The sequence below is a fragment of the Vollenhovia emeryi genome, unplaced genomic scaffold (assembly GCF_000949405.1).
Source record: "Vollenhovia emeryi isolate VEMERY1.0 unplaced genomic scaffold, V.emery_V1.0 DF939123.1, whole genome shotgun sequence".
Classification (NCBI taxonomy): domain Eukaryota; kingdom Metazoa; phylum Arthropoda; class Insecta; order Hymenoptera; family Formicidae; genus Vollenhovia; species Vollenhovia emeryi.
Window position 1 is genome coordinate 571,020 of NW_011967243.1, and position 21,587 is coordinate 592,606.

The following is a 21,587-nucleotide window of genomic DNA, read 5'->3' on the forward strand; positions in this document are numbered from 1 at the left end:
TATACATATGAAGCGCACAGCAGTATCAGAAACACCGACTACTATACCTAGACTACTAACTCCTTGGCTAAACTAACGTAAAATCCGAACCCAGAATATTGTGCGTGCATGGCGTAAAGTCAAGATGGAACGCATGCACAGATGGTGCGATTATCGGGACCTCTCACAACGTATGCTTTTTCTTCTTGAGTTTTCCCTATACGGGATTCATGACATATGCGCCACATTTGTAGATTTTGAGGAGTTAGCAGTCCAAGTATAAAAGTCTATATCAGAAATCAATATGACATAAGAAGAGTGCGTACATGCGATCTTCCATCATAGCCAGTTGGTGCAGCTCCATGCTAGCCGATGGTACGGTGGTCAGAGCGGAAGGAGCTTCGGCCAAAGTCGATTCGTTCGAACACTGAAGCATGCTAGTACTTGCGAGTGTCGAATAGCCGGAATAGCCCGAGTCGCTAGACTTTTCCCACCGCACCGCGGCAATCAGGCATGCATTTTACGACCAAAAGAAAGCACATTAAGGCTGCAATGTAGCACAACGAACGTAGTACAAGAGACTTTGACTAATGAAAAATCAAGATCCACAATTCTTTACGTAACCAACATTTTATCCTCCTCGAAGAAGAAATCGTCCTCAAAGTCTATCCCCAGGCCAGTCATGCTTGTTAATATCTGTAATATTAATGATCGTTATTTACATCCAGTGTCGCTTCTCTCACTGCAATGTCTAATTTATTTAATACAGAGGTAAATTATTAACGATAGGAATAGAATGTTGCCTGCAAAAATTATTACATTGCGAGTTATTGCATCAGTGACAAGTTGACACGCCCCTCGCACGTTTCCACACTTAATTAAAAACCAAAGTTAGCTTCTAAACTAATGAACCGATGAAACATGATATATTGACAAACTATGCTCTACACAGAAGTGTCATCGTGCACGTCAATCAAGACTCGTGCTCTCTCGACGTGTACGGATACGGAGTGGGAACGACACTGAAATGACAGCGAATTCGATTGCTTGCACTCTAGTGCGCACCGAGTGCACACTAAGGCCAGTTTACAGTCAATGTTTACATTTAACTTTGCTTAAATACATGCTCAAAGAGTATTTAGCTAAAAACAATCCGTATGGATGCTACACAGAACATTTTACCGGCTGCGAGTCATGTCAAGAAATATGTAATACGATTCTTTAATATAAAAATTGGCTGTAAACGAGCCTTAGTGTGCACCGTGTGCACTCAGTGCGCACGTTCTATGTAGATGCGGCTTTACTAATATTCAATTGGCCAATTCATCGCAGGACCCGCCCCCGATTGGTCGGTCCACTGGAACGCAAGTATTGTTTCTCGCGTTGGCACGCGCGGCGCTTATCGCGCATGCCCCCCGTTTTAACCGCGCGATCGTATCACGTGACATCCGGCCGTCGAGGGTTCCTTTTCTTTTCCGGCAAGTTGCGAACTTCGGTGTTTGTTCTCTCTCGCGGAGCTAAGGTCGTATCGACGACTTACACCGATTTCTAAGTTCCATCCGTCTCTCGATCGCCAGGATCTAATCAGAAAAAATGACGTCCGAGGCCGAGCTCGCATGCGTTTACTCCGCACTGATACTCGTCGACGATGACATCGCCGTAACCGTAAGTACCGACGCCGCTCGTGTTAACTTTATATATTTTCGCCATTCTGTGGTTCCGGTCTCGCCGCGTGCGTCTCGTTACTCACGTCTGTTTATTAAATATCGCAATAGCATTATTCATGTTGTCTTTCCCTTTTTAAAGACAATTTTCCATTCAAAGCATTGTAACTTAACCTCTCAGGTTTTTGGTTGTACACACGTGTTCGTTTATGATAGCATAGTATAACTGGTAGGTCCACTCTATGTCGGCCCCTTTGAAAACAATGTTTCATTGCATTTTATATGTACTGGTGCATTTTGTTCGATTCGGTCACTGTAAGAAGTGTAAGTTTCAGCCAAATTGTTGGATTTTGTCAAATGACGGAATCTGCAAACTGAGTTTAAGCAGAGCGAAAAGTAAGTGCGACGTATCATCTGGAGTTATTGTATTTCTATTTTACAGGGTGAGAAAATACAGACGATTTTAAAAGCGGCGAACGTAAACGTTGAATCGTATTGGCCTGGACTTTTCGCTAAAGCCTTGGAAGGCATAAATGTTAAGGAGTTAATTACCAACATTGGATCTGGTGTCGGAGCGGCACCTGTAGGAGCAGGTACGTGTTTATATTGACAAGCTATTTGCAAGCTCTAATTATAAGTACAATCTCATAGTAGAGGACTTTCCTCTACAACTGTACTACATTTATCTGAAGTAAATTTGGAGGGACGTTGTTCATGTTTGCTTGCAAATGTTTGTTTTATCCTCTTCATCCACCGATCTAGACTCAAATGGCTAGCCCGGTCAGCAAAAGAGGTGAAAGAAATTGTAAACAAACTGTTTGATTATATCAATGAAGATACAATCTTAAAGTTTTGTTAACGACATGACAAAATATAGAAAAATTGTAAATTTTACTCAAATGCCGCTTTGGCCTGTATTTTAAATCCTCTTTTTATCAATAAATGTGCCTCTAAAAGTGGCTAATAGGTCTTTGAGTGTGTGAATTCTGTAAAAAATATTTTATTTTGCTCTTTTGAAGCTCCAGCCGTTGCTGCACCTGCTAGCGCAGAAGCTGCGCCAGCCAAAGAAGAAAAGAAGAAGGAAGAACCAGAGGAAGAATCAGACGACGACATGGGTTTCGGTGAGTTATACATCAAATTTATAATATTTCAATCACAAAAAGATAACTGAAGAACAGCGTAAGAACAAATATTCAATGATTAATATAGCTACAGAGCATTCAATGACCATTTCTTAAGAATAAAAATTCAATAAAGCAATCATTTTATTCAATGGATGTAACTTATTCTGTCTTAATCGCAATGCACTATTTGGTTACAGGTCTATTCGACTAGGCTCAGGGATCGCGTTGGTCCGTTCTTTGTATGTATGTACTGTTATATTGTACACAATATAACAATATAACAATACACACAATATAAACAATGAAACATTTTCATTAAGAAACGTGTATACTTCTTTCCAACCATAGAAAAGCGATCGCAAACAATAAGGGTTTTACTTTCTCTTATTATATATGAAATATATATATATATATGAGAATATCGGTGAAACATGTGTAAAACATGTTTAATGAACTCTGTTGCGAGAAGAAAATATATTTCCTATTTCTGTTCTCTCTATAGTTATACATACATATATATATAGAATTCTGTTCTTTTTTTTTTGTACCGTGTATGTTCAACGGAGTGAGCTACAATTCTAGCGTTATATTTTATCCTCGGTAATTTATGTGCTGATCGATAATATGCGCTAGTAAATTCAGTCGATCTCTTACGTAGCATTTAATAACAATTGTTTCGTCGTTAAAAGAACCTGCTTTCATCGGCGGATTTATTTTCAGTAGACCGTCTTATTCAACAAAGTAGCTTCTCTGTGCACTCCGCTATATAGAATCTAACTTGAATAATTATTACAATTTGCCATATAATAATTTCATTTGATTACATATTCGTGCCTTTGCATCGTATAAGACGATTGGTCGATGATGTGTCGTTATTTTATTCCCAACCGGTTGGTGTATATGGTTGCGAAGAGTTGTAAATTGTCAATCTTGATATGACTTTGAGGGTGCAAGATCAAATTAAGATAGTCACTTTGCTCTGTTGAAAACCAAACGATTTACCAATCTAAAACATTTCTTGCTAAAGTACTTAGTTCAAGAGATAAAATATTTCAATACTTCAGCGACCATCTTGCATACGTATATGTTTTCCCCCCCCTTTTTTTTAACAGCGATGGTTTCAATTTTTTGATTCGCCGTTATCATCATGTTGCGCTTCTGGTTCTGACAACGGCAGCCATTGTGCCGAAGCACCTTTCCCGGATAATACACGCTGAAACAATTCTCTTTGACACGAGCCGGACACTTGGCACTTGGCCAAGAGATCGCCATTCGCTCGTAGCACAGAGAATTGTAAGACACACTTCGGTAATACGTCGCTACTGATATCAAAAGTAAGAATGTCGTTCCACACGGGACTGGTAGCCTCGCGTTGTATACTCGATTTCTTCTTCTTAAGACTCTTACCGTCCTGCATGAGTGATACCTAAACGATTTTGTGTTTTAAGTAAGAAACTTTGAGTAAGAAGGAAAACACGTCGATGTGTACGTACCTTCACATACGGATTAGCGTTTGCGGGATCGTCGAGAATGGGTAAATTTCTCGCCCTGACAATAATAACTGTCAGTTTCTCTATAGACAACTGGTAGGAGATAGAGACCATCAGTTCACCCAGAGGCGGCGCTTTAAATCCACCCTCCGCCCCATATCGCAGAATTGGTTTTACCATAGTGATCAAGTTTGAATCGAGATCCGGCACGGAAGAAAGAGGAAGCTGTACGTAGCCTAAACCACGATGTCTCGTAAATGCATCAAAGTCGTAGAGCAGAATTTCTAACGTTCTTCCGGTCAGTGATGATGCAGGCGTTACTTCAAAAACGAAGTCTTCGTCGAAAACTGAGGAAAAAATTTAGATTAAAGTTTTGACGCTTTAAAGAGAATCGATAATTCCGTGAAAATAATGAAAAAATATATTTACCAGGATTCAAAGTACGTCTGTGTATTGTAGTTTGCCATACGTTATTACGATCAGGTAACAAACGTATCTTGGCGTAAGGATCTGCGATGCCGCTCAATTCTCGGGCGCGAAGATCGTGTGCCTGTTTCAAATGCACAAGGAGAAATTAATTAATATATTATTAATTAAAGAGAGATTATTCCGATTAATATGTCATCGGCAATAGATACATGATATACAATACCTCGATAAGTTTTACTGTAAGTATTCCAGCGTTGGCATCGTACATCAAACCCAACTTTAATTCACCTCTGATTTCGTCAGACGAAGAAGTCGAAGAGGAAGACGAGAGCTACGATAGATAAATACAATAATGCAATTATTGAATTGAAAACGCAAGGAAACTGTATAATATGTATACCTTGTGCCGTGGAGATGACTCGATCTCGAGGCTATTCAATCTGGAGTAAGATCCGTCTATGCTTCGCGGCGGTGGTCTGACGATTATCATGCGCTTCTCCGATGCGATCACTGTGCCTTCCGGAATCGGCGGCGCAAGAGGACTCATTGGGGATGGAGAGATGTCATCTGATTCGGAGAGATGCTGTATAACTGAAAGACACGTATTACAAAAGGCATTTCAATGCGATTCCATAAAGTTGACTTGAAATATTCTGACTTTAAGAAAAATGTCCTCGGAAAGATTTATGTACGTCACCACAAAAAGTGTTCTCTAAACTTTATAGAAAAACATAGTTTCTGATTATCAGGTGTTATTACGTTTTGTATCACGTTATACGAACGTAATTTCTTCGTGCGAATGTGTTTCAATTTTTAAAATTAACTTTTTCTCCTAATATGCATCGATTTATTGTTTTCAACATTATTCCTTATTAGAATTTTTTAAACACGCATGTATCTACCTCTTCTAGGTGAGTCACTGGCAATGCTATCGAATACATGATCAGACTGCCACTCGTCATCACTCGAATGACTGTCGCTACGTCTGATAATTTTATTATCCCGAGAAAGCGCGACGCCGACTAAAACATCTTTCGATGACTTGGCTGCTTCTTCGGCTCTGTCCAATAAATCCTTCTCAAACCTGAAAGAGACAGAATTTATTTTTTGACACAGTGGAATCTGTCCAAGTATGTTGTTACAATTATTATCGTAAACATATCTAAGTACGTTGCATACTGTTATTAATGCTAGACAAAATTTACAACATATTAATACGCAGTTATCAAAGCACTGGAAACCATGAATTTTTGTATATATAAACTATAAATAAGTATTGAATTTTATTAAAACAAAAATAAAATAAATGATAATTAGGGTTCGTCTACAGAAAACTGGTAAATCAAATTAAGGCCAATATGAGTCAGAAAGTGCAGATGTTTGTGTGCAGTATCACAATAATATCTTCCACTTAAACCTTATTAGAGCTAATTGCGGCCTCTCTCCAGGTCCTCTCCAGCCAGTGGCTGAACGTAAATTTACGTAGGAAATTACTTGGGCAAAGGTCGATACTATTGTAGTTCTAATGGATTCAAATGGAAGATATTGGAGATGAATAGAAATATAATTATGATATTGCATATTTGCATGTTCATATCGGTCTCAATTGAATCTACTAAGTTTTATTGTTATTATTTCAGCAATAAATTATATTTTTAGGCATTGAGCGTCGCCGCGTTGGATTTTAGAATAGAGTTTTAGAGACTAGTCGCAACTATCTACAAACTTATCGAAACCAAAAATATACATTATATTTTAGGAAGGAGAACATGAGGAAATACGTGCCAGTTGAGCGGCCCTCCGACCGAAGTAAGCAATCGTCGGCGACGCGCGCAAATGGTGTAGACGATCACCGCTGAGATTGCCCCGGTAGCGGCTCCAACCGTGCCCAGAATCGCGACTACCCCGGCACCGTGAACGTCCATCTTAATTGCGAACCTGCATTCGACATTACGGTCAAACTTGATTTTTCGTCGACGAGCGATTCGCCAAGCCCTGGCGCCCGTGACTGTTAAACAGCTGTTATCCAATTTCACTCGGTTGCACATGCCAACCCCCGACATGGGATTCGACTTCGAACAAATTCCGATTTAATTTAATTAGCGATCCCGTCGGTAGAGTTGCTTAAAGCAGAATTCGTAATTGCATTGTATCAAGTTTAATCCTTCTTTGCACGTTGAATAGGAAAAGATATGAAATGATTCTATCCACGTTAACAAAATAATATTACTCGACAAGTTAATTCGCTTGATCGCTGATTGAGTTAATTAAAAATCGGTCTTAAAGTTAATTCCAAGTCTATTTTACATATCTCGTATATAGGTAGAATTTACTTTCAGTGCATGCACATACATATGCTATTCTTTCTTTCTCTCTCTGTGCGCGCACGCGTGTTCATTTAAGTACAAATATACTATAAATTGAGAAAGGAAAATTAATTGCTACGTCATCCTCGTTCATTCCAGATGGTGCGATTGGATCTGCGGAAATGAATCGACCGCAGGCGTCGTTATGCTCGAACGCCAGGGCGTTCTCTTTAGAATATAATGCGCTCTTCCGGAAATGAGGCACGAGATGCCGCGTCGTCGGTCGGACATACGGCAAAATGTGTGGTAAAATACTCACCCCTGTCATCCGTGCGGCGGTTACATTATGTACATTCTCGCTTAGCTGGGAACGCGATGCGACGGCTGCGACGAGCGCTGCTCCTTAGCTGTCCCTCCGTAGGAGAACGAGTCACGGCGAGGACGATCGGATCCGATGGACAATCTTGTCAATGGGCATATTAAAATCATGCCCCCGCGACTGTGCTCGCGGCGTACTTGCGTATACACTTTCCACCCCGTAGACTCACCCTCGCAGGAGCGCGTCCGTGCGCGCACGCGCCGCCACGCAGATGCTCATCTCTGTTAACGGCGGTGAAGGATCATCGAGCGACCTTGAATCGCCAAAGGTGAAGAGCACTCTCGGAGTGCGATTTGCAAGATATTTCGAAGAGATCCTCTCGCTCGCGCTTGCGCCGCGAGGGGTTGCAAATTGAGCGCGGTTCACGCTTGGAAACGCTAAAGACTTTACTTAAGACCTGGTCTTCGTGCAACAATTTGCAATCCAAATTCTATGTAACAGAGGGTCTGGCTAAAAAAAAACCAAGTAAACCACGTACAAATTTCCACCGATGGACACAAAATTATAATACTCTTTGATGCAATTTTGATTATTAATTACTTTCTTAAAAACTTTAAGTACTTTGTCAATCACAGCAATTCATCCCCTTTGTTTATGAACGGTTCTTATATTTATTTTATGCTCGATACAGGGAAGATGGAGAAGAAAGATGTCGCGTTGTGCCAAGGCAGGAGCGCGCAAGCTTAAGTCCAGCACTGATATAAACGGCTGTATAGGGCGTTCTAGTCTTCGAGACGCGAAAGTAACGAGGGACGCCGACGCCGACGACGGGGGCTAAATTTAGGAGTCCCGGACGCAGGCGCGAGCCTCGCGCATCCCTCTCCCTCGGCTGTGTCATCCTACGTCGTGGTGAGCCGCGTCGAGCTCAGGGTGTCCGGCCGGTTCCGAGATGACGGCTTCCGAGATGCCGCGCGAGACCAGCGAAAGACCCTCGGCTATCGTACGCATCGCGTATCACGTGCGTATAATAAATAGCTGTCGCCCGGCTCGCCGTTCGCCGTTCGATGGTGGTGTCCATTTAACAATCGTCGTGCCAGCCCTCGTTATCGATTCGCGGACTCGCTGCCGTCATCCGCGACCCGTTTGCCTCCGACGTTTGATGCGTATCGCAGCAGAGAGTCCTTTGCGGACGGACAATTCCCTGCGATTCATCCGCGGTCTCATGAAATCCGCGAAGGCCAAGCGGTACCAAGTCGAACACGCAACCCCCACGACCGCGAGTTGACATTTTCCACGCTGACGTCACAGAAATCCTATATACGATGGCGTAATCTGTAGCGTTTCCTGTAAAAGCCGTTACTGTAAAATAATGTAAAAGAATAGTTTTACGCGAGCAAGGTACACCGCGGATATTAAGGTCCGATGTTTGAACCGATTGCGAGAACCGCGAGACTAACGATGAGTTGCTACGGCTATTTCCGGCTCGGGTTTGCACGTGATATAAAGTGACTTCGGTCCAAGTCCTATTAACTTACTCGGCGATCGAGGGCCTTAGCAGAATAGCTGTTTTGTACTTTGAAAACAATGTTTTATAAAATATTCATCTTTTGTTAATAGTCGTACGGTAAAATTGTTACTTTCATAGCCTTAGAGCATAAAACATTGTCTGGCGAACAAATTTTATCTTAATTCTATCACATCGAAATCCGCAGTGCGTAACAGTGTGCAACACATATCGCTTTCATTCACTGTTTATTCCGCAGCAATTGAGTGTCATGTGCGGCACGCGTGATCCCACCGCAACGGACGCGGCCGCGAACGCCGGCTACGCGGACGCGCGCGGCTTCGCGGGCACGCGTCGCCTGCTGGGTCTGCCGGTGTTCGCCACGATGACATCGGCGTTCTGCGGCGCGTACGCGGCCGCACGGGGCTCCCACGAGTCGGTCACGACGATTCTGGACCACGCGGAGGACGGGGTGCGGGCGAGCCTGGAATTTGCCAGCCCAGTCACCGGCAGGGTCGCCGGCTTCCTGGAAATGCCGCTCAAGATCCTCGACGACGCGCTGTGGGCCGGGCTGGTCTTTGTGGAAGAGAAGATGCCCTCCGTGAAGCTGCCACCCGGCGAGATCTACGTGAACGTCAAGGACAGTGTCAGGTGATTGCCCAGCCGTCGAGTTCTATATAAAAATTTATGTATATAACAATGTTTACGCTGTGATCGATCACTATTTTAGTAATAGTCCATTTGTTTAGATACTCTACACAGAGAGAATTCTCTCTTAAAATTCACTTCGTTAAAATTCATCTCTCCGTATAGGGCTGCGGTCCACTTGATGCTGCAAATGCTTCGAAATGTAACTCTTCCTTTTAACGAAGAGAAAAGGAGAGGGAGAACGCTTCGAAGCAAGCATTTGCCCCAGACACGATATAAGAGACAATCTTTTCACTTGCTTGTTTTGCATTGTAGGAACATATTCACGTCGGCGTTAGAAACCCTCAGGCTTCTCTTTGGCGGGCCGAAAGACCGGATAGAGGACTTGTCGAACGAGGCCGCACAGGGAATTCGGAAAGTGTCCAGCTGAATGGTGAAAATACGAGGGATGATGAAAGCGCTCGGGCTTTCGTCGTGGAGTACACCGTGATGTTTCAAACCACAATTCCGCACCGCGAGTTTATTCACGCCAACACGAGTCTCGAATCCGTTTTGGACGAGTAACTCGTGCCGTAGTTCAGGACGGGATTCTATTTCCTACAAATTGAATTCTATCCTCAAGTCAAGCGCGAATTGCAAGTCGTCTAAAGCGACTTTTAGCCGCAAAGCATTGCGATGTAAAAACATGGTTGATCGAGCAATGCGTGATAACGCAATCGTCTCGTTGATAAGTGACACTCGATGACAAGTGACATTAAACGCGAAAGCCGCCGTAAAATGAATGTCTGGTTAACGTTCGACTGCGGGATATCTTTATACGATAGGCTGTTTTACGTTGTTACTCAAATAATAAATTTCGTTTTCGTTTTTACATCTCCTTTCGTCAGATATGACTTACGACTGCAGAGCATAGCGTCGCGCGATTCAATGTCGGTGCCACGTAACCTCGAGCTCAAATTCAAAGAATTCGCGCCGAATAGATATCGATGTATCGCTCCGCGCGTTGCAAATCACGAGATGTATCGTCATCGATTTCAGACTCGTCGTTCGCACGGGTCAACGACTAATCGCCTTTCGCTCGCGATAGATTCCAATCGACCCGCTTAAAAGATATGTCGTACGACACATGCAACAGTACCCTGAAGTCTCTAATTTAGAATGTGCTCCCCAGTGCTCCCTGCGTCTACGAACATTCTAATTTGTAGCCAATAAACACGTTTAAAAAATTTGTACAAGTTGATAAATTGTATATTATACATTGCACAAGCGTACGTTGTCGACACATTTTTTAAGCGTTTTGATTTGTTAATGTACAGCGAGGCAAGAGTCGGCAGGGAAAAATCGAAAGAAAAGCGAACGCGCGAGTTCGAGAGTATCGACTGGTATCGACTATATCGTATCGAATGGTGCCAAGGTTCCGCCATATTGTGTGCGAGCTCTAGTGTTACCGCCAATTCTTCGCGCGACTCCAAACTCTTTTTACGCGTCGTTTTACGCAAGGGCACGAGGACTGACGGGCGTCGCTGGGCTGGTGAGCGTTTAAGCCTACCGCGAGGTAATGCTACTCTGACTACGTCAGCCTCCCCTGCGCGTCGTTATGTCTCATCACTTCTGCTTCGTGTGCGCCAGCAACGAGGGTGTCTTTCTGGACGTCACTGCGGACAACGAGAGCACGTTCGCCGATCAAATCGAGACGTGCCTGTCCATCAAGGTACGAACGACGGCGCGCGGAGTCCCTTCTCCGAAGGGGGTTGGCGCGTACTTGCGAGCGAACCTCCCCTCCGGAGCTCCGTGCCCGTAGAGCCATTCGCTTCTCGCTTTGACAGTGTCGCTCCGCATTCGAGCGGGGGCTGAGAGGGAGGATGCGGTAGAAAAACATGGATAGATCTACGTAAATTGTCGGAGGGGCGCGAACGCTCGAGTGCTAAACGTCAAGTCGCGTCTCAGGATCGAGCGATCGCCGCTCGGTCTAGGTTGGAATCGCGCTTATTTGTAGGTTTTAGGTTAGGTTCGCGCCGGGGCGGGGCGGGGGGAGGGGGACTCGTCAGCCGGGAGACCGGATCGGCGACGCCGTCCCCCGTGTCTCGCCTCGCGGTAGCAAATCGGGCGGGAGAGGAAGGTAATTTAGCGCATCAACCTGACATCAAGCTGCGCGACGCGCGGCGGGAAACGTGACGCCCCGCGTCATCTGTGCCAGGGAGCCGTAACTTGCGTAGGATAACAGGAGGGGGCGGGAGCGAGAGGAGAACTCGGACATGTGTAAATGTTACTGCGCCGCGTGATAAATAGCTCCGAGGTCCGGGTTGCCGCGAGGGAGATCGCGTGTGCGTGTGCGATCGTGCGACGAGCCGCGTGAATCGCGTTCGGTCTCGGTTGTTTTTTTTTCGCGCGAACGAGCAATTTTCTCCGCAACGAAAACGAGAAGTGACCGCGTCGTGTCCATAGACATATGTACATATAGACTGCGCATTGTGGCTGCTGATTGCACACCTGAGAAAGAGACATATGCCTTACGCCGTAGCTCTTTCTCTGTCTATCTATCGTTCCTCTACTCTTTTGTTTATCCCCACTACTTCATTTCGACAAAGATAAAGGTACGGTCCCACGCCAGCTATCTCTTTCTAAAGTTGGCGCGTGTTTTCACGCGAGTAAAGTAGGGAACGCGCAGTCTATATATACTATGTCTATGGTCGTGTCCGCCTCGTGTTGATTTCGCGTCCATCTCGTGTCTCGTTTTACCGACATTTTGCAATACGTACGTATGCATGCCTGTGTACGTGCGTGTATACACACCAAAAAATTATATATATATATATATATTTACAATGAATGATTGGGAATATTTACTCGGTCTCTTGCGTCGAAGTTTCGGCTTTTGTTGTTGTTGTATACGTTCGTATACAGTGTCGAGTGTTTGAAATTAGGAAGGAATCCGCTCGGATCGGATATTAGATAATTTGCATAAAACTGGACATTTGTGTGTTACATTTTCGCGGTCTGTATTATATCGACGTGTCATTTAATTTTTTAACAAAAATCGTTTGTGTGTATCGCAATCCATCTCTTCCCCCTTTAATTCATCACGAAAGAAAGATGATTAGGATTAAGCATAATGAGATAAAATAATTTCAAAGTAATAACTCTCAATGCTGTAATCTGTTCTCTTGTCTTAGATTAGCAAATGTATCGATCTGTCGAGCAAGATATGTTACAAGTGCGCGTATGAGTTAGATCAGTGCGCTAAATTTGTACAAAAACATAAGAAAGCCCACGAGGTGTTGAGGCCACCAGCGAGAACGCCGATGCCATGTTGCTTTCTATGCTACGAGTTAGTGGACAGTGATCGTATCTTCGATCTTACCAAGGACAAAAACGTGATATTTAATCCTCTACGGAAAATCCGCAGTATCTTCAATGACGACGTAAGTGTTTTCTTTCTGAGTGTTTTCATTTCTGTCGCAAGGTAAATAACGTAGGGCTGCCGAGATTCAAGGTGTCTTGTTTTTGCAGGTCTTCAAGAACAGCAGTTCAAAACTGATATGCCTAACGTGTCGATATAACTTGGACGTATTGTACGATCTAAAAAGGATTTATCAGGAAACAATCACCAATTTAAAGGCGCTAATCAATGAAGAGATAAACTATTCAAATTTTCCAAAAGTACTAAACTTTACCAAATTATACAGTTAGCTTTCCTCTTGTTTCTCCAATGACATTTGTATTATATAATTGCGTTTTTTTTTCATTGCAGGTACACACAGATGTTGTAAATCGCAAAACAACTATTACCACATTTCCAGATATTACATTTTATGGTTCAGTAAATTCTAGCGATAGCGATAGCGAAAACGAAGATATCATGCCGCGTCGTAAACGACATGCTAAGGGCGGACGTAAGGTGCGGAACAATGCACAGGTTAAATTGCAAAACAAGTCAAATGCCAGAAATTGCGACAGGTGTTGTAAGACAGTTGCAGGCGGTATCGACATGTACCGAATTTATCGTACAGGTCTAACGGTGTGCAAGAATTGTTGGATAACAATAGATCCAGGTACTGATAAAACACGTCGTACCCGTCAGATACGATCCACTTTGGCAGAAACGAAATTGTGCGCAGTTTTCTTAACTGACGTGCTGAACCAAGAACCGTACAGGAAAAAGAAGACGCACAAAGAGATGGAGAAAAAGGAGAACAACGATATGTCGTGCAACAGTTTACAGGAAGAAACAAGATATGCTGAAAGTAGTCCTTTGAATGTCTCGTACAAGACGAGAAATTCTATTGTTAACGGTAAAGCAAGACGAGGAAGAAAGCGACATTTCAGCACAATGAGATCTATAGACGATGTCGAGCGCACACCATCGAAAGTGACAAAATTAAGTAAGGACCACACAAATACGAACGAAATGAAATCGACGGAAGTGTCAATCGTTGCAAAACAACAGTCAAGTAGTCGTTTGATGTCAAGACGAGGACGTAAAAGAAAGATCAGTAATAGAAGTTCAGATTCTGATGAGTCTCTGGAGCTAAGGAAGAATCATAGAGATAATTTGAATGACCGTGTAACTAGAACAAATAGAAAGAAACTGAAGTTCATACTTGGAGGGGTAGGATTAAACGCACGTTCAGAATCCACCGACGAGACGTCCAATGAAGACAGTCCAAGAAGCAAGGCGAAAGGTGCAACAAGTTTGTCGTCTGTATCTACAAAAAAAGGAAATAATAGAAGCACTCGTAGTAGAACAAGCTCATCTTCTATATCTAGTGTAGAAATTCCATCATCAACGGAATTTAAAAGCCCGAAACCCCGAGTACATTCGGAAATTAAAACAGAGTACGCTTGCGACAAGTGCGACAAAACATTTGATACCAAGTTGTCCAATGCGAAGCACAGATTGACGCATTTCAAGCAAGCTGCGTTAAAACTGGAAAAGTTACCCCTTTCGAGCGTTAAGGGGAAGCAGGAAATGGAAGTCGAGTTACAAGATGACAAATTTTCCGAAGAAGAGTCGCGTTCCAATAGAACTGCATCCACTGATAAGCATACCGACGATCCATCGGAGGAAATTGCTATCAATGTCGAGGATGACACCGATGAAGACATTAATGAAGAGATCTTTTCCACTAGAGAAAAGGTAAAGAAAACGGTGGAGACAGAAATAAGTGAAGATGTCAACGTAAGCGACAAACCGGATACAGTAAAGAGTAAGTCGCACGTAGAAGAAGAATCTACAAACGATGAAAATGTTAAAACAAAAGAATCTGAACAATGCGAAAAATCGACAGTTATTCCGGACGAAACGGTAACATTAGATACGGAGGATGGTGGAGACAGACAGGTTGAAGATACAACGGAGGACAAGGTTGAGACATCGGTACATAGAGACAGTGATAAAAATGAAGATGCGCAAGAAACTGCTGTCACTACAGAAGAAGATCATAATATGGATGATAAAGGTGAAGAAATGAAAAACGAAGTTCCTTCTACAGAAGAAGAAAATACTATTACTGAATGTAATAATGAAATAGGAGATGTGGAAGATTTTCACGAGGAAACACCGCACGATAGTGAAATGATTAGAAAGTCACCAATTTTATCAATTCATGACACAGTCGAGGATAATAAAGATTATAGTGAAAGTTATGAGAATAATTTAGAGAATAATCGCGAAGAAGAAATAGAAAGGGAACCAAAAGTATCAATAATGGATGAGTTTCCGAAGGAAGATACAAAAGAGCCGGAGAATAAAGTCGAAAAAATTACGTTGGCTGACCAAACAGAAACATTAAGTGATTCGGCTGACACAATCATAAATGAAGACAACGAATTGAGATTGGAAAAACAACAAAATAAGTTCGATGAAGAAAATACGGAGGACGAAATAATTACAGATGTTGACAAACTTAACGGTACAAAAGATACCTTTAAGCCAGATCTTTCAAATAACGAAAAGTATGACAAGATGAAAGACAGCAGTGAAGACGATATCGCAGTGGTTCCGGTAAGCAGCGACAGAAATAACGACAGAATAAAACATGAGAAATTCACGGAAGAAACAGCCCCAACAGACAGTTCGAGAGAAAAAGGGAGATTAGAGGAAGAGCTAAAGGAGATTGAGAAATTGGTCGATGATAATGCAATGAACAATAAACACAAAAAAATGCATGAAAACTCGACTTACACTTTCGACACCAGTTCTACGGATGCAGCGAACGAAATATTGCAGGAGGTATTTAACCTTGCTGCCGCTGAAGTGCAACAGCGAGAGGAGAATACGAAGAACTCGGACGAGGTTGAATTGGAGACACTAGAAAACATATCGCGTGAGATACGCAAGAGTGCCGATATGCCGTCTTTAGAACCGATTAGCATCATGGAGATGGATGATAACGATATTACATTGAACTAATTGCACTTGTGGCAAACAATTATTTGTACATTCTGCCCCATATTTGTGAGAAATTCATTTTCGTCTTGTGTGCAATGCCTATCTATTTACAGTTACACGGGAGTTCCCATTTATTAAAAAGAAAAGATATGAACTGCTGGATATCTAGAGTCGGTGGACAAAAATTTATTGCAAATTTATTCTTCAGTATGCTGAAATTTTCAAGGTAATTCGAGTTTCATAACTTAATTTTTTTCATCAAATAAAGAAAATTGGAAGGATTGCAATATCCAAGCCAAGCAGTTGGTAGAATTTTGGTTATACTGTATATTACTTTAAGAATAGTGTTTGTTAAATATTAAAGATAGTTATGTGTAAGTTTCATAATAGTATTTGCTTCCATACTGATTTTCATGTAACAGAACAAAATACTATGAAGCTGTGCTGTAAAAGTGTCATTAAACAGAGAAAGAACTAATTCGTTATAAAATTAAAATATAAAACTAAGTTTGTGTTTATAACATTATTAAGTGTGCTTACATATATATAATATATAAATATTATATATACACACATATATACATATATTATATATTATATATGTGTATATACATAAAGTACAGAAGAAATATAAAGTAAGAACACTATAAAGACAGTTGTATAATAATTTATCAGAAATCTGTGTGGCATTTTGTTTATGATGTATAACGGTAAATTACTATTCATTCAGGTTTGAGTGGAGAAAATAAGTGATTTATCAGGTAGTAATTATAAATAAATTTCAACGTTTTCGAATATGGAACTGTAAATAAATTTTTAGGGGCAAATATGTCGATTATTCAATTGCTATAAATATACATTACGTAGACCCTTGATAATAAATTGCAGAAGACGCAGAAATAATTATGAATATAAAAAGATACATTATTTTCTTGTTAGACATTCATTAATATTATGATCAGTGGAAATATTTATTAAATCTTCGAAATTCTCATGCTGGTACGATGCATTATTTGTATCGTTATTTAAAAATTTAATTTTTTAAATATAACTTCATAAAAATTATACACATATATACATATATATATATGTTGTAAAATAGTCTTTGGGGGAGTAATATAATCTTAAGCCTAATGTAATAAACTTAAGGAATGTATGGGAGAAATTACATATACTAATGTAAATTATATAAAAGGTAACATAATTGCAATATAAAATCTAAAGTTAATAAATTTCCCTATATACGTATTCTAGGATTTCATATTTATAGTAGAACATCTATCTTTTGATTGAATAATGGAGATAATGGAGAAAATTATGCATATTAATTACATCTTGTTAATATTACGCTGCTAAGAACTAACAGCAGATAACGTAACACAATTCTTAAACCGTTTTTATTAGTTTATTCGCAAGTGCATTTGCTTTATTATGAAAATTAATTATTCTTCCCATCATCATGCATGATACTTAAAGAAGAGTATATTACATTTAGCTTTACAAAAGCATTGCTAATATCTCTCTTAATATTTGTAATACGTGTATCATTAATATTGAAGTTAAATTTTTGTTAAATTATTTTTAATACATTACCATAACAATGGAACGTTACATTACATTGATAAAACATGATGTTTGAATGTGAATTGATATAATAGACATTATAATATTTAGTACAAAAATGAAGGCACATTTAGTGTAGATGTTCAAGTAAAAAAGTACATTAACTGTAGTGTGTGAAATCGAATTTTTCAATGAAATTTTGCAGCGTTGGTGGCATTGATATGAAGATTGTGACTAAGGCCGGTAATCGTAATCAAATTTTATATTCAAGACTGTCTTGAATTTATCTGAAGACACTCGAACATGTCATTGCTTACAGAGTAAAAATAATCTTAAGACAGTCTTGAATGTAAGATCTAACTATGAATACTAGCCTAAAATGTCGCCTCTCTGTTTAGGTGCTTCTCCAAATCTTCTGAAATCATAATACCACGTAGTTAAAGGGCTCGGATTTTATTCCGTTTTTCGAATAAACGTTTAAACGTAAAACGTTTATCTGTTTACATTTTCTTCCAGAAAAACGTTTACACGTTTAAACGTTTACTAAACGTTTAACAAACATTTAAACGTTTACACGTATATTAGAGCCTAGTAAACGTTTAAACGTTTGTTAAGTAAAAACACGTGTATTCGGAAAAACGTTTCTAATAAACGGATAGCTAATTATACGTATAAACGTGTTTCCGTTTAAACGTATAATAGCGAGCCCTACGTAGTTACAATTACAATGTAAATCAAACGTGGTAATCGGGAAGTTTAAAAATTATAAGAGACGAAATTCTTCTATTAGGATTTAATTTCATTTTCGTTGATTGATTGCTCAATTCGTTGAACGTTATCTCGTACCGGTCTGTAGCTTCTTCTCTTCTTTTTCAGTCCAAAAAACGCTTCTACAATTTTTCCACTGACAAAGTGCTGTTATTGCTTTTGGATCGGCGGCTCCGCACTGACGTATAAGATGGACGTATTGCTCAATGGTTTTTTGTCCTGTTACAAAGACGAATACATTTTAAGTTTATCGCACGTTATAGTTTGAAGAAACGTGTAACCCACCTTTTGAAACTCCGGCGAGAGCTCGCGCTTTATCAGCATCGACGTTCAAACCGACTTCATTATACAGCTCGAAGGATTTTTCCAGATGAAAGGTTGCAATATCTGGTTTTTTCTTAAAGAAAAGTTACTAAATGCTTGCTTGCGTACAGTTAATGAATTCGAAGACTTGTTAATTTTATTAACATCGCAAACAGTGGATGAGATATAACGCGTTTGTATGTTTGATATATTTTATGCAATGTAATAATTGAAAGAAATTAACGTAACTTTTCTCCTATAAGATTCAACAATGACCTTATATTTGTTCAATAATATTATATCTTAATAATCTTATATTATATAGTTTTTATATTTGCATCTATTGATTCTGTTTTTATGTAATGTAATAATTGAGTGAAGTTAACGTAATAATTTTTTCCCTAGAAGATTAGTCAATAATCTTTGCACCGCTTGCTTCTGTTTTACAATCGTGATGCCGTACCTTGCTCAAAAAATGCTCGCCAGTGCAATAGTGTGCCTGTGCGAGTTTTTTCGTGAGTCCAGACTTGGTTGCGTTTACCACGAACAGACGAAGATGCTTTTCCGTGTTTGCGTCGTCGTCCAATTCCTGCATATACGTATCGGCCGTGAGAATCGCGCGAAGAATTTTTTCAAGATCGCGTAATAAGCGTGTCTGCATGTGCGGTAAAATATACATAAATCGAAACCTATACAAAATTATTATCTATTTTCTTTCTATTTGCCGTTTCGTTTATTTCCTTTCCATTTTCGCGTCTCCATATCCTACCGTGACGCAGGGAAAACATAAGTTACACATAACTTGTACGCAAGTGCCATCGCCATGTGCGCGTTGCAGATCCCCTCCGGGTCCGAGATCCTCTTAACCATTGCCAGGAACTTGGAGAAGTTCCGAAAGGCGAGTTTCACATCGCCCGATCGTAACTGACTCATGCCCAGCTCGTACAGAACGTTTGCTATGTATTCGTAATGTCCAGCTGCGGATGTGAAGATGACCGATGATATCGCACAGCTCTTTGTTATATAATTTAAGGAAACCACTGTGTTTGGCTGAGAGACGAAGATGAGCTAACGCGGTGAAGATGCAATTTGCACCATTTTTTACATAAACTCTTAAAATACTGGGATAACATTTTAACAAAGTCGTGACGTTCGTAACAACATGATGTTCAGTAGACAAATATTTTACTATCCCTTTATTTGCTCTATTTCTTCCAGTTTTTTTAAATAAAAAATAGCTCACAATCCGTCGCTCGTGCGAGAGCTTCGGTGCACGCTTTTACAGCGACGTCCGGTTGATCGGGACGGACTTGTTGCGCATGCATCAGCAGTATTTTGTACAGAAGCACATTGCATTCTCGAAAGATAGTTTCCTCTTTTCGACCGGTCATCTTCGACGCGTTCCACGATTTCTCCTGACATACTTCACGTGCGAGTTTTAAATGGTATAACGACTCCGTCGTATCCTGTACTGATTGCATTGTGCGAACATAATTTTCTTAATACTTTAATTTAATTATATTCTAATCATGCCTCGGTGGTCGAAATGGTGAGAGGAAAGTCCAAGTTCAAACCCTGGCTGACGTAATGTTTTTCGTAATAAATTTAAAATAAGAATTATTTTTAGATGACATTCAACATCCTGTCACGGCTCTTTAGTCCTTATTCCTTTGAATTTATGTTATAATCATTGTTAAATTTGCGATCAATTTCAAATATTCAATGTCTGATAAAAGTTTTATCGATAAATAACTGCGTATTGACAACGATACATAATGCGAAGAGAGGAAAACTGCGGTCATTTGGAGCAGAAAATTGGTAGCAAGTTTCAGCTTGCTAAGCCCATTCGCCTGTTGCACGTGTTTAATATACTATTTCACTAACTTTGCTCAAATAGAAATCGGCCGTACAGATAGTGTGTGATGGTGCTCGTCCGCTGATCATCATCCTTTACCAGCTTAGCGTTCTCCAGAGCGCTACGGTAAAGCCGCTCCGCTACCCACCACCATTCCCAGGTCATCGCTTGAAAGAGCAGTGCTGTATTCAGAAATTCTGCGGCTGTGGAAACGTAGTCTCCTACCTCCAGAAATTTCGTAATATTCCTACTTTTACTCATACTTAATAAATAGACAAACCTTGACATTTCTATAATTATAGAATACATTATTAAAATGTTCCAGTATCTAAAGTTGGAAACAGATCGAGAGATCTGTTAAAGGAGTAAAGGAATAAACGTGACATTAAAGATCTTATATTTCGCCCCCACCGGCGTTTTTGGCTCGCTCGACAGCGATCAGGCTTTTCTTCAGACGCAACATTGCGTCCCTGTTGTCCTTTAAGCGCGGCTTCTCCCATGTCAAGGTTTCAGGGCCAGCCGCCCTACGAGTTGCCTCGTCGAGTTCAAATAATTCTCTCAAATAGCAAACCGATTCCACGTAATTGCTTTCCTCGAGTTCATCGATGATCGCTTCGTGAGGCGGTAAACGATATCTGTTTGAAGATATAAATAGGACAACTTTGATGGCACGTTTATTAAGAGTAATCTGGGCAAAATGTAGATAACACTGGCATAAGCGTCGTAATGAGGCGCCTCGAAAGAGCGTATAGTAAAGGACACGCAATAAATATAAAACATTCTTTACAGTTAATAATTAGGATACTGGCATTCATTTAAAACCAAAAAACCCCGCTAATGTCAGAATTTTGACAGTACATCAGTGCTTTTAATTTTAAAATAAATGCCAGTTTCCTAATTGTTAAATTCAAAGAATATTTTATTTTCACCGCGGTTGAGGGAAGTTTGGAGAAAATTTCTTTTATTTAAGAAAAAAGCAACCTTCTCACTTCTGAAGGTTTTAATATCGGGAGCATCGCCCTCAGCTCGTCCTTAACCTTCTTCATTTCTCCCGATCGAGCTGCCGCGAGAGTTTTCATTGTCGCGCTTTCACCGACCTTGAGATTGGCCGCGAATACTCCGGTAAGATTCTCCCGTCTCGAGAGGAGCGTTCCCGAATCGCGTCCTCGCGCAAGCCGATACTTGATCTCGCGAGCCTGTCGCATCCCGCTCGGTTAATAGGGACAAGGAGTAGTTTAGTTTTC

The 21,587-nt window shown here is 40.7% G+C and overlaps 6 protein-coding genes across 14 annotated transcripts in view; 3 read left to right on the forward strand and 3 right to left on the reverse strand.

Annotated features, from left to right (window-relative positions):
• Positions 1-1,001, reverse strand: part of LOC105569577 (PRKCA-binding protein) — a 6,058-nt gene extending 5,057 nt beyond the window's left edge. Inside the window, exons 1-3 of one of the 5 annotated variants that reach the window (XM_012026151.1) lie at positions 799-1,001; positions 608-675; positions 306-526 (exon numbers count right to left, since the gene is read on the reverse strand). In XM_012026151.1, the coding sequence (XP_011881541.1) occupies positions 306-415 (110 nt within the window). In that variant the 5' untranslated portion in view covers positions 416-526; positions 608-675; positions 799-1,001. Of the gene's footprint in view, positions 1-305; positions 676-798 lie in introns of those variants that run through there. The other 4 variants (XM_012026153.1, XM_012026152.1, XM_012026155.1 and 1 more) reach the window with 4 other exon arrangements.
• Positions 1,002-1,396: 395 nt separating this feature from the next.
• On the forward strand, positions 1,397-3,090 carry LOC105569581 (60S acidic ribosomal protein P1). Its single transcript, XM_012026159.1, has 4 exons — positions 1,397-1,644; positions 2,086-2,236; positions 2,663-2,764; positions 2,965-3,090. The coding sequence occupies exons 1-4, from the start codon at positions 1,573-1,575 to the stop codon at positions 2,976-2,978; spliced, it is 339 nt and encodes a 112-aa protein (XP_011881549.1). The 5' UTR covers positions 1,397-1,572; the 3' UTR covers positions 2,979-3,090.
• Positions 3,077-7,546, reverse strand: LOC105569580 (synaptotagmin-5). The gene is made up of 8 exons (XM_012026158.1): positions 7,312-7,546; positions 6,472-6,624; positions 5,589-5,770; positions 5,087-5,277; positions 4,910-5,017; positions 4,687-4,807; positions 4,261-4,604; positions 3,077-4,193 (listed from the first exon to the last, which is right to left on the reverse strand). Exons 2-8 carry the CDS (start codon positions 6,609-6,611, stop codon positions 3,888-3,890), a joined length of 1,392 nt encoding a protein of 463 aa, XP_011881548.1. The 5' UTR covers positions 6,612-6,624; positions 7,312-7,546; the 3' UTR covers positions 3,077-3,887.
• A 44-nt stretch (positions 7,547-7,590) lies between these two features.
• On the forward strand, positions 7,591-10,689 carry LOC105569578 (perilipin-3-like). Of its 2 annotated transcripts, XM_012026157.1 has the most exons (4): positions 7,591-7,639; positions 8,003-8,329; positions 9,075-9,466; positions 9,779-10,689. In XM_012026157.1, the coding sequence occupies exons 2-4, from the start codon at positions 8,261-8,263 to the stop codon at positions 9,891-9,893; spliced, it is 576 nt and encodes a 191-aa protein (XP_011881547.1). In that variant the 5' UTR covers positions 7,591-7,639; positions 8,003-8,260; the 3' UTR covers positions 9,894-10,689. The 2 variants fall into 2 exon arrangements, with proteins under 2 accessions (XP_011881547.1, XP_011881546.1); XM_012026156.1 differs by lacking the exon at positions 7,591-7,639 and having other exon boundaries at positions 7,708-8,329.
• Positions 10,690-10,854: 165 nt separating this feature from the next.
• On the forward strand, positions 10,855-18,440 carry LOC105569583. Of its 4 annotated transcripts, XR_001009519.1 has the most exons (5): positions 10,855-11,174; positions 12,637-12,885; positions 12,974-13,123; positions 13,215-16,080; positions 18,294-18,440. XR_001009519.1 is itself a non-coding variant. In XM_012026162.1 (4 exons), exons 1-4 carry the CDS (start codon positions 11,061-11,063, stop codon positions 15,873-15,875), a joined length of 3,174 nt encoding a protein of 1,057 aa, XP_011881552.1. In that variant the 5' UTR covers positions 10,855-11,060; the 3' UTR covers positions 15,876-17,071. The 4 variants fall into 4 exon arrangements, 3 of the variants coding, with proteins under 3 accessions (XP_011881552.1, XP_011881554.1, XP_011881553.1); XM_012026162.1 differs by lacking the exon at positions 18,294-18,440 and having other exon boundaries at positions 13,215-17,071; XM_012026164.1 differs by lacking the exons at positions 10,855-11,174; positions 18,294-18,440 and adding an exon at positions 11,640-11,722 and having other exon boundaries at positions 13,215-17,071.
• LOC105569786 lies at positions 18,419-21,566 on the reverse strand. The gene is made up of 7 exons (XM_012026516.1): positions 21,315-21,566; positions 20,741-21,136; positions 20,373-20,697; positions 19,724-19,986; positions 19,266-19,556; positions 18,952-19,179; positions 18,419-18,582 (listed from the first exon to the last, which is right to left on the reverse strand). Exons 1-7 carry the CDS (start codon positions 21,546-21,548, stop codon positions 18,433-18,435), a joined length of 1,887 nt encoding a protein of 628 aa, XP_011881906.1. The 5' UTR covers positions 21,549-21,566; the 3' UTR covers positions 18,419-18,432.
• Between the last annotated feature and the right edge of the window lie 21 nt (positions 21,567-21,587).

Excerpts from the sequence above, each read along its gene's own strand:
- LOC105569580 (XM_012026158.1), bottom strand. The coding sequence starts at position 6,611 with ATGGACGTTCACGGTGCCGGGGTAGTCGCGATTCTGGGCACGGTTGGA. Across the intron at positions 5,018-5,086 it reads AGTCATCTCCACGGCACAAG|CTCTCGTCTTCCTCTTCGAC; the intron begins GTATACATATTA and ends TATCTATCGTAG. Across the intron at positions 4,194-4,260 it reads ACGCTAATCCGTATGTGAAG|GTATCACTCATGCAGGACGG; the intron begins GTACGTACACAT and ends AAAATCGTTTAG.
- LOC105569786 (XM_012026516.1), bottom strand. The coding sequence starts at position 21,548 with ATGCGACAGGCTCGCGAGATCAAGTATCGGCTTGCGCGAGGACGCGAT. Across the intron at positions 19,987-20,372 it reads CCGATTTCTATTTGAGCAAA|AAAATTATGTTCGCACAATG; the intron begins GTTAGTGAAATA and ends TAAAGTATTAAG. Across the intron at positions 18,583-18,951 it reads GCGAGCATTTTTTGAGCAAG|AAAAAACCAGATATTGCAAC; the intron begins GTACGGCATCAC and ends CTTTTCTTTAAG.
- LOC105569578 (XM_012026157.1), top strand. The coding sequence starts at position 8,261 with ATGACGGCTTCCGAGATGCCGCGCGAGACCAGCGAAAGACCCTCGGCT. Across the intron at positions 8,330-9,074 it reads TCGTACGCATCGCGTATCAC|CAATTGAGTGTCATGTGCGG; the intron begins GTGCGTATAATA and ends TTTATTCCGCAG. Across the intron at positions 9,467-9,778 it reads AACGTCAAGGACAGTGTCAG|GAACATATTCACGTCGGCGT; the intron begins GTGATTGCCCAG and ends TTTGCATTGTAG.
- LOC105569581 (XM_012026159.1), top strand. The coding sequence starts at position 1,573 with ATGACGTCCGAGGCCGAGCTCGCATGCGTTTACTCCGCACTGATACTC. Across the intron at positions 1,645-2,085 it reads ACGATGACATCGCCGTAACC|GGTGAGAAAATACAGACGAT; the intron begins GTAAGTACCGAC and ends TCTATTTTACAG. Across the intron at positions 2,237-2,662 it reads AGCGGCACCTGTAGGAGCAG|CTCCAGCCGTTGCTGCACCT; the intron begins GTACGTGTTTAT and ends GCTCTTTTGAAG.
- LOC105569583 (XM_012026162.1), top strand. The coding sequence starts at position 11,061 with ATGTCTCATCACTTCTGCTTCGTGTGCGCCAGCAACGAGGGTGTCTTT. Across the intron at positions 12,886-12,973 it reads GCAGTATCTTCAATGACGAC|GTCTTCAAGAACAGCAGTTC; the intron begins GTAAGTGTTTTC and ends TTGTTTTTGCAG. Across the intron at positions 13,124-13,214 it reads ACTATTCAAATTTTCCAAAA|GTACACACAGATGTTGTAAA; the intron begins GTACTAAACTTT and ends TTTTCATTGCAG.